The sequence below is a fragment of the Leptonychotes weddellii genome, unplaced genomic scaffold (assembly GCF_054177405.1).
Source record: "Leptonychotes weddellii isolate Sample4059 unplaced genomic scaffold, ASM5417740v2 HiC_scaffold_5957, whole genome shotgun sequence".
Classification (NCBI taxonomy): Eukaryota; Metazoa; Chordata; class Mammalia; order Carnivora; family Phocidae; genus Leptonychotes; species Leptonychotes weddellii.
In genome coordinates, this window is record NW_028027969.1 from 497 (window position 1) to 10,550 (window position 10,054).

At 55.6% G+C, this 10,054-nt stretch overlaps 1 protein-coding gene across 1 annotated transcript; it reads right to left on the reverse strand.

Annotated features, from left to right (window-relative positions):
• Window positions 1-1,000: 1,000 nt before the first annotated feature.
• Window positions 1,001-9,729, reverse strand: LOC115944131 (serine/threonine-protein kinase MRCK beta-like). Its single transcript, XM_081811160.1, has 7 exons — window positions 9,253-9,729; window positions 9,081-9,165; window positions 8,857-8,974; window positions 8,635-8,752; window positions 7,946-8,051; window positions 7,791-7,861; window positions 1,001-2,299 (listed from the first exon to the last, which is right to left on the reverse strand). The coding sequence occupies exons 1-7, from the start codon at window positions 9,283-9,285 to the stop codon at window positions 2,168-2,170; spliced, it is 663 nt and encodes a 220-aa protein (XP_081667286.1). The 5' UTR covers window positions 9,286-9,729; the 3' UTR covers window positions 1,001-2,167.
• Window positions 9,730-10,054: the final 325 nt, after the last annotated feature.

The window sequence follows — 10,054 nt, forward strand, 5'->3', positions numbered from 1 at the left end:
GACGGCCGCGCTGGCCCCGCGTGGAGCCGACCTCCGCTGGGGGCTGGGATCCGGCTCCGTCTCTGCCCCGCACCGCTGCTCACCCAGCCCGGGCCCTGCTCCTGTCAGCTCTCCCAGCCGATGCGGTTTCACTTGGGCCTCGGACGCTCCACCGGCGCCTCGCGTGGTCGCTGCTGCTCGGACACCCGGCCCCTTTCAGGGACAGGTGGGAGGACGGCCGTCTGTGCCCTGTGTCGGGGGTGGGGGCTGTGCCAAGGCGAGGGGGGCAGATGGGATGTGGGCGGCGCTCCGCGGGGCCGGGCCCACGTGGGGGGCACAGGGCGGCGGCGGCGGCCGGTCCCCGAGCATCCCCCGCCCCGGGCTGGGCCGGCTGCTCTGAACCTTGTTGTCGCCTCCCAGCACCAGCTCGGGCGGGGGCTGTCACTGGCCCCGTGTGACCAAGAACATGCTGGGGGTCTCGGGGCAAATATAACCCAGCCCAGCGCAGGGCAGGGCCTGTGCTGGGGGGAAATTAGGCCTCCTGAGTTCCACTGGCTCCTGGTGACTCGGGCCTGCCCCATCCCGTCCTCTAGGGCTGCCGAGGGGCCAGCGTGCTTGTGTGTGGACAGGGCCCCCCTGCTGCTGCAGGCAGCAGGGTCTCATGGGCACCCACTGGCCCTGCCCTGCCCGTGGGCCCTAAGGCTCCTACTTCTCTCAGGTTGAAATTCTAACCCCACTGCTGTGGCTGGCTACCTGGAGGCCCCCAGGAGCACTTGGCCGGGGGGGGGGCCCCTTTCTCCCCCCAGTGGCCCAAGCCCAGCCCTGCCTACTCTGTCCGGGGGTCCCCCCACGAGGACCCCCCATCATAGACTTGGAGGGCCGGAGTCCTACTCTGGAAACCAGCTCCAGCCACATGGAGACAGGTGCTTTTTGCAGGACCCGCCCCCCCTTAACGAAGAACAGTGTCTGCAGGCACCAAGACACGCACAGGGTGACAAGTCATCACATTCAGACAAACCACTGAGAGCTTTAAAACTGCTGTCTTCTGCTTTATTGGCAGGTAAATTGTTCAAAAATGTTCTCACGATTCAATAATTACAAAGACTCAGACTTACATTAAAAAAGTAAAAACCAGAACCCCCAGCAGGTGCCAGCCCCAGCAGAAGGCCCAGGGGGGCGGCAGGCAGCAGGTACTGGGTGTGCGACACGCACAGGCAGGCCGTGGTGCCCACGTCACTCGGTGCCGACTCCAGGTAAGTAAGTGCATGTCTTCAACAGCGTCGCCAAGAACGCTGACCAGCGGGAGAGCAGGGAAGAGCCTGTCCTGGGCCGAAGACAAGCGCGGTCTGCTGGCCAGTTAATCCTAAGCCTTTCACGGGACAGGCCACAAACCTGATTACTCAACACAGCAGCAAGGAAGGGGGAGAGTAAATCCACGGACAGAGCCAATGTGCAGGAGTGTGTCGGGCGAGTCTACGTGATGCATTCGGGCACTAATCACAGGGCTCCATGCAGGGGCGGGGCGGGGCGGGCGGGGCGGGCGGGGGCGCTGGCCTCCTCACCCCCGGCAGGCCCCGGGCCGGCGGCAGCCGACCGAGCGCGTGGACTTCACAGTGACACTTGACGGCTGTGACCGGGAGCGGACTCTCACACACGGGCCCCGGGCAGGGGTGGCTCGGGGCCTCTGGCCATGGCTACAGGTTCAGCAGAAGGTCTGCAGCTGAGTGTAATGGCGAAGTGAAGAAAGGCCACTGACTGACCTCCGCTTTCCCGTCTTTAAGATTCTAGTGACACTGGGACTGAAACACAACTTCCTACGAGTCTCCTAAGGTCCTAGGGCACAGGCTCGACACGGAGGCTGCGTCCGAGCTGCACGGGACACCAGCATCCGCAGGGCCCCACGCGCCTTCGCGGCTGCTGCTGGGCGGGGGAGGCTGGTGCTGGTCCTTCGTGTGCAAACGGAATGGCGCTGTCCCCCAGCAGTGCGGGTGAGCGGGCCGGGCCTACCACCACCAACCATGCGGCATAAAACTGATCATTATTATAATAAAGATTTTTATCTCCATATCTACAACTTGAGTCTGCATTTCCTCGGACAACACTGGAGGGTCAGCTCAGTCTTGGCACTGGACTGGGGGCCACGCCCAGCGCCCTGGCCCCGTGCTGGTGAGGCGGGAGGCCGGTGGCTTCAGGCATCGTAGGCTGGCTGCTCCAGGCCTTCAAGAGGGAGCTGGCTCCTATGCGGTGAGTTGGGGCTGGGGGGGCCACTGGGGTTGGAGCTGTTCGATGGAGTCGAGTGTTTGGTCGAATCGGAGTCAGGCTGTTAACACAAGGAGGGGAGAGCATAAGAACCAACTGCCCTGGGCCGGTGGAGGCTACGTGCGGCCGGCCAGACGCGGGCGTTGGGGCAAAGATGGGGCAGCTACTGTCTCCTTTCTGGTTATGACAACTCTCTCTACGAGCATTTCACAGGGTCCTTGAGCTTGCCGGTGAAGACATTACAAACCATAGCCCAACCCGAAAGCCACAAATACCTCAGTAATTATAGTTATAAGGAGGAACGAGCAACTCTACAGTGAAGAAACCAGTCAGACAAGGCAGTCTTTCACGATAAAGTCTCGCAACATGATAAAGCATGTCCATGAAAACCCCACAGCTCACTTCGTACTGAAGGGTGCAAGTCACAACTTTCCCGCTGGACGAGGCACCAACGAGAGGCGAGCTCTCACCACTGCTGTTCAACACTGTACTGAAGTTCAACACCGGAATAAATTTAACCGGAGGTGAAACATCTGGACACAAACTAGAGAACATTGCTGACAGAAATTAAAGATGGCCTAAATAAACAGAACGACATCTCATGTTCATGGATCGGAAGACCAAACATCATTACGATGGCAATACTAACCCCCCGGCCCCCCCCCCCCCGCAGCAATCCACAGACTCAATGCCATCCCTACTGAAATTCCAACAGCTCTTCTTTCCAGAAATGGGAAATGGAAATCCTCAAATTCATATGGAATTGCAAGGGGCCCAGAGTAGTCAAAACAATACTACGAAAAAACTGGGAGGAATCACACTTCCCAAGCTTACTCCTTCAAATGTACTAAAAAGCAACAGTTCCCCAAACAGCACGGTGTGCATGAGAACAGAGACCAGTGGAACAGAACCGAGAGTCTAGAAATAAATCTATACTACCATGGTCAACTGGTTTTTGACAAGGGTGCCAAGACTATTCAACAAGGGAAACTAGTGCTGGATATCCACATGTGGAAGAATTAAGTGGAATCTCCACCTTACGACATACGGAAAAATAATTCAGATCAATGACCTAAATATGAAGGCTAAAACTGTAAAACTCTTCAAAAAAAACAAAACAAATCTTCATGACTTTGGCTTCAGCAATGAATTCTTAGATATGACCTCAAAAGCACAACCAACAAAAGAAGAAAAACTGGCTATCACCCAAATTAAAGTATCAAAGGACACGATCAAGAAGGTGAAAACACAACCCACAAAATGGGAGAAAGTATTTGCACCTCACATCAGGGTCAAGTATCCAGATGACATAACATACTCTTCAACCCAATAACAAAAGACAACTCAATTTACAAAAACGGACAAATAACTAGATACTTCTCCAAAGGTACAGAAGTCACCAAGCAGCACAGGAAAATGATGCTTGACATCACCAGTCATTAGGGAAATGCAAATCAAAACCACAATGAGGTACGGTAACTTCACACCCACCAGGATGGCTATTAAAAAAAAAAAAGGAAAAGAAGAGTAAGCGTTGACAAGGATATGGAGAAATCGTCACCTTCATGCTTTGCTGGGGGAGTGTAAAATGGTACAGCTGTCGTGGAAAACAATTTGATGGTTCCTCAAAAAGTTAAACATGTTCCACGGCTAGGTACATACCCAGACGTGAGGACAGGCGTTCGCACGAATGCAGGTGCGCACACATTCATTTCCGCACAGAGCTCAATCCAGCCCCACCCCCCATGCCCACCAAGGGATAAGGGGGACGTAAAATGTGGTACATCTGTACAATGGAATATTTGGCAACAGAAAAGAACCTACTGACTGACACCTGCTACACTGTGAATGAATCTTGAAGACCTTATGCTAAGTGAAACAGGCCAGACACAGAAGGCCGCGTGGAAGGTCCGTGACAGGTAAATCCAGAGACAGAACGAAGATCTGGCGTTGCCATGGGCTGGGGGAAGGGAGGAATGGGAGAAACTGCTTGGGGGGGGGCGGGGGCGTCTCTGGGGTGATGGAAGTACTTTCATCTTTAGCTGGGGGTTGCACAACTCCGTGAATTTACTTAAGAGCCACTGAATTGTTCACTTTACAATGGCGTGAACTCCACTTACATTCTTTCAAGAATGTGAACACACAAGATCAGTGCAGGACAAACGGGTGCTCTGTGCCTCAGAATGTACTAGCCCGAGGATACCGCGTCCTCTGTGTGGTACTCCAGCCTGGGACTGCTAACCTGAACCCCGAGACACGGGAATGTTGGAAAGACGGAGGACCTGCTCCAGGGGCAAGGAGCCTGAAGCGATGTGGTGAGACCGGGGGCTGGGGTAACAGAAGGAAGTGTGCCAGGCACAGCGCGGACCACTGCCGGAGGCACCATGGTCACACGGGACGAGAACCCTATCCCTGCTCTTGGGGCAGGGGGCCTGGTCTAACCCACCCACTGATACGGTTCAGGAAAAGTATGTGTGCACACACATACTTCCATGCACTTATATGCTGGTCCCTGAGGGGGGGGAGCGCTAGGGGGACTTTTCACTGTTCTCCGATTCAAAATCTCAGACAAGCCTTGATTGAGGGACATTCTGCAAAAGAACTGTACTTTTCATAACAAATTCAATGTCATGAGAGAGAAAAAAGGCTGGACTCAGACTAGAGCCAGGACTACGGAATGCAATGTGTTATCCTTAACTGGATTCTGGGTTTAAGAACAGCCGGGCCCTGGGCATGAACAGTCCCTGGGAGGACACTGAGGCACGACGTGAGCCCTGTGACCAGGGAGGAGGCACCTGCACCCTCAGGAGACACGCACAGAACGGGATTCGGGGCTGTCGTGATGTTGCACCTTCCTTTCTGCTGGGTGTTCCCCACACACCAAACAGGGAGAACTAGGTTAGATCAAGCTCACATGGGATGTTCACTCTAGTATTCTTGCAATTTTTCTGGAGGTTCGAAATTTTCAAAATACACAGTTGAGGGAAAAAAAGTAAAATAAGAGAAATAAACCAAGACCTCCCTCTAGAGTCGTCAATCTTAGGCAGTTTTAAGAATATTCTATGAAACCTTCCTGGAAAGAAAATTGATATATCACGGCTACTAAAATATGCAAACTCCCTCAGTCAGAGTTGAGGCTAGGACAGCTCTGAGGACAAAGGTGGCCAAGGACAGCACAGGACACAAACTTTACTGATGAACACTGTCAATAAAATGATCCCAGACTGCATCTATTCGAAATAAGAACAGCACATCACGACCACGGAGGATTTACTCTCAGGAGGCAAGGCCATCAGCTCCGACACGAACAGGCGAGAGAGAAATCCCATGAAGGTGGTCACCGGGGACACCTTTGATGAAAGCCTCTGACTAGTATCTATCACCCCTTCCTTACTGAAAAAGCTCTTCCCGAGCTTAGAAGAGAGTGGCGTGAGTCTTACTGGAGCCCGGGCGGGGACCCGAGCCCATAGTGTCGGCAGGCCAAACCTCCGCTCTCAGGAGCACCGGCCAGTGCACTGAGCGAGGCCCAACACCAGCCTCTGCAGCCCACCCGCCCCCTCCCCCGGCCCCGGGTCAGAGAGACTGAACTCCAAGGCCACCAACCAAACACGGGTGCTAATCAGAATTCAGCAAGGTCGCGGGACAGTCCAAAGTCGCCAGCTTGTATAGACCCCAGCCGTAACCACCAGATACGTAAAGGAAGATTATAGTACCTTCACAATGGCAACAAACCCCTTCAAATTCGTAAGAATAACTTACCACAAATGTGCACTACCTGTAGGAGGGAAACCATCAACTGGAAAGACACTCGATGTTCCCACACAGGAAAGGTCAAGACGGTGAATATCCTCCAAATTAATCTATGAATTCAATGTAATCCCAATGAAAAGCTCAACACATTTTTTACTTTTTTACTGTGAAGCCAACAAGCTGGTTTTAAAATTTATTTGGAGTGGGGTGCGTGGCTGGCTCAGTTGGAAGAGCATGTGACTCTTGATCCCAGGGTCATGGGTTCAAGCTCCACATTGGGTGTAGATGTTACTTAATAAATACACTTAAGAGAGGGCGCCTGGGTAGCTCAGTGGTTAAGCGTCTGCCTTCGGCTCAGGTCATGATCCCAGAGTCCTGGGATCAAGCCCCGCATCGGGCTCCCTGCTCGGCAGGAAGCCTGCTCTCCCCCTGCTTGTGGTCTTTCTCTCTGGCAAATAAATAAATAAAATCTTTAAAAAAATAATTTAACATTTAAAAAGCATATATTCTGGGCGCCTGGGTGGCTCAGTCATTAAGCGTCTGCCTTCGGCTCAGGTCGTGATCCCAGGGTCCTGGGATCGAGCCCCGCGTCGGGCTCCCTGCTCGGCGGGAAGCCTGCTCTCCCCCTCCCACTCCCCCGGCTTGTGTTCCTGCTCTCGCTGTCTCTTTCAGGTGGATAAATAAAATCTTAAAAAAAAAAAATACACTTAAGAGAAATAAAATTTATTTGCAGAAAATAAAAACAGCTAAGAAACTGTCATAAAGGAGGAACAAGGAGCTCTGCTACAGGCGGCACTGACAGGAAAAGAATGCATCCACTTAGACGGACTGTCCAGAAATAGAAACACCTGAACAAAGGAGTTTAACATATAAAAAAGACATTTCAAGTTGGAGGGAAATAGATGGCACGGGCCAGGGGGTCATCCACCTCCAAAATAAGCTCAGGTCCTTGCCTACAAACATGCACTGAGTCAGGACAGTCTCTCTCACAGACAAACGTCACGAAGGCATGACACACAGAAAGGAAACCTCGCCAAACTCCTGAGAAGACTACAAGAAAACGTCTGTTTACCTTAGCTAAAAAAGACAGACTGGACTGCGTGAGAATTAGTATCTGCAACAGACTGTGTTCACAGTGAGACGAGAGCTTCTAGGAATCAGTGAGGGGGTGAAGGTGTGCAGCCGGGCCCTGGAGGAAGAAACGCTCAGCCCACGTTTGGAATGACCGTGGAGCTTGGAGAGTCAGCAACATGTGCAGTAAGACCTGTGTTTGCCTTACCCGTTCCGCCCCGGGTGGAGTTCCCGGGGAGCCAGAGGGCAGGGTGTTGGGCTCCCGCACTGTCCCCACTCCCTTCTCTCTCAGATGCGCGCCTCAGCGTGCACAAGAATGCTGCCCACCACGGCGGGGTCCGGAATGCCCGAAGAACACCCGAGCCATGCTGGCCCCGCACACCCCGATCCTGAACGGCCATCAGAGGAACGGGGGACAGAGACCGTTGTGGAAGGCTCTCCAAGATGCACCAGGCCACCTGTGCGCTAAAATGAACGCACCAACCAGTATGTGACATCTGAATACGGAGAAGTACACAGAGTAGTCTAGAAGCACTCAGGTCCGCCCATCACCAGGCTGCTCTTCGTTCTGCAGTGGCGACCAAGCTGCACCCTGGCCCTCTTTCCCGGGCCTGCTGGGCCCCACGTGGTGGTTCCAGGGCGGGCGAAGCCGCTGTCACCACTCTGATTCTCCTCCAACACGAGGAGCTGCAGACGCTCAGGTGGCGTCCCCAGAACGAGGCAAGTCTTACCTCTTTGTCAAAGTCCTGGTCGGGGTCGGACATACTCCTAAGAGGCACGGCCACTCCGGGCTCCAAGCCACCTACGGGACAAGGACGCTGTCATCTTAGGGAAAAGAGGCCAGAGCCTCAGCAGGCCGGGCCCCCACCCTCGGACACCCTGGTACCTGACGAGGGCCACGAGATGTAGGGCTTATTCCTGGGCGGAGGCTGCCGGGACAAGCTGGGGGGAGCAGGGCCAGGCCTCTCCTCCTGGGAGGGGGGTACGGCACTCTGGGTGGAGAGAAGGGCAGTGAGCAGGCTCTGGGGCGCCCAGGCAGACCCCGGCCCAGCAGGTCAGCCACCTGCAAAGTGGGCACCACAGAACACAGCCGGGGTCCTGGGACCTCGCTCCCTAGACAGGGGCGCCAGGCCAATTCTGAGCTAAGAATTGGCAATAACGGTTTTAGTCAAATCCTAGCTCATGTTTTTAAGTGAAAAATCATGCTACCTGCTTGTATGAAGATGTTCCTAAGAAATCCTTTTTGACAGCTACTTTCCTCACAAAACACTAACAGCCTGAAACGGTGACAGACACCAAGCCAGTGTGAACGCCCTGGTGTTCAGAGACACACAAATGAACACACAGCCGCTGGGAGCGGCCGCCGTGAAGGAGAGACCGCAGGGCAGCGGCTCCGGTCTGCGCCGCCCCTGGGCAGGTGGGTAGCCCCGGCCCGCCCCCGCCCCCACCCCCGCCCCAGGCCCCGCCCTGCTCCAGGCCCCGGCCCCGCCCCCGGGCCTGGACCCGCCCCGCCGGCCCCGGCCCCGCCCCGCCGGCCCCGGCCCCGCCCCGCCGGCCCCGGCCCCGCGAGCTCACCAGAGGCAAGTCCATGAGCACCTGCATTCCATCACCTGGGCCCATGTGGGCCACGTGGTTGAAGTTGGTTGGGTTGGATATCATCTTGGATCTCAATTCTGGGTCTCTAAGCATCTCTCTGAGGGAAAGCAGAGTATTGTCGAGACCCACAGATAGTCACGATCCTCTTGGCTCGCCTCCCCCCCGCAGCGAGGCCGGGCTGGCCAGGGAGGGCGCGCTCACCGCCGCTGCTGCAACCTCTCCTCCTCCGGCACCTTGAAGACGAAGCGCCTCTTGCTCCTGGTCCGAAGCATCTGCTTCTTGCTGTTATCACAGGTGTCGGGCACGTTGAGGGCTGTTCCTGCGGGAATGCGGAGCGACCCCTGTGGGCCCACGTGGCCCTCGAGCTGGCGACGCGCAGGCCCGCCTCCCCCCCTCCGTCCACTTCCACGCGCCGCCAGGCTCACCCGCGAACTTGCTCCTGAAGTAGATCAAGCGGGGAGGCTCGCAGTTGAGGAGGTTGAGGGTGCCGTCGGAGCTGAGCGGTCTTATCTGTGTCGGAGAGCAGACAGGGCGGCTAGTGGGGGGCCGGGGACGGGGCGGGAGGGGGCTGCCCCGCACCGGCCCGGGGGGCCTTACCCTCCGCAGGCCGATGGTCTGAACCCACTCCATGGTGCGCACGTCAAACACGTCCACGCCGTACTCGCTGTACACCGTGACGTGAGAGGGGCTGCAACCTGGCGTAGATGGAGCAAGCAAGGTGAGCGACCCACGTGGCTGGCCCACACCTGGCGCCTTCCACCCTGGACGGCAGCGGCCAGGCCCCAACACCTGGGACTTTAGAAGGTGCCAACGGGGGACACGCCGCCCTCAGCTTAGGGGTTACAACCGGTTCAAAGGGCGGATACTTTCACATTCCCACTCCAGAAAGAACCTTCGCTTCAAAGTTCACACCAACACCGCACGTTTAACTGCTTTACCATCCCCGTAGCTGAACATTTTAAATACCACAGTACAGATGCTCAAGAGGGTTTGTTTAAAAAGCTAGCTTTTTCATTTAGCCTCCTTACACAACCACTGCAAAAACAACTGCTTCAGGCTCAACGCATGTGAAATTGAGGCAGGGGCCGAGCATTCTGTTTTGAGGCAAATTCCTTTAAGAGATGCCAAAAAGTCAGGTTTCTGAGTCAATATTTAACATCTCCAAACAAAACTGCTGCTTAGCTCTGGGGCAACAATCCTGCCCGTCTACACCTCCAGCTAACCCACCGGCTCGCTCGCTCGCTCGCTGAGACTGGTCCTTCCGGGTGTTTGCAGGCAGCCCTCTGGTGGGCTGGTCCAAACACCTGGGACCAGCTTCCTGGGAGGAGCCCCGCGGCAGGGGGGCCATTCCCCCTCACCCTGAGTGATGGCATACTGCCGGGGGGGGGGGGGGGGGGGG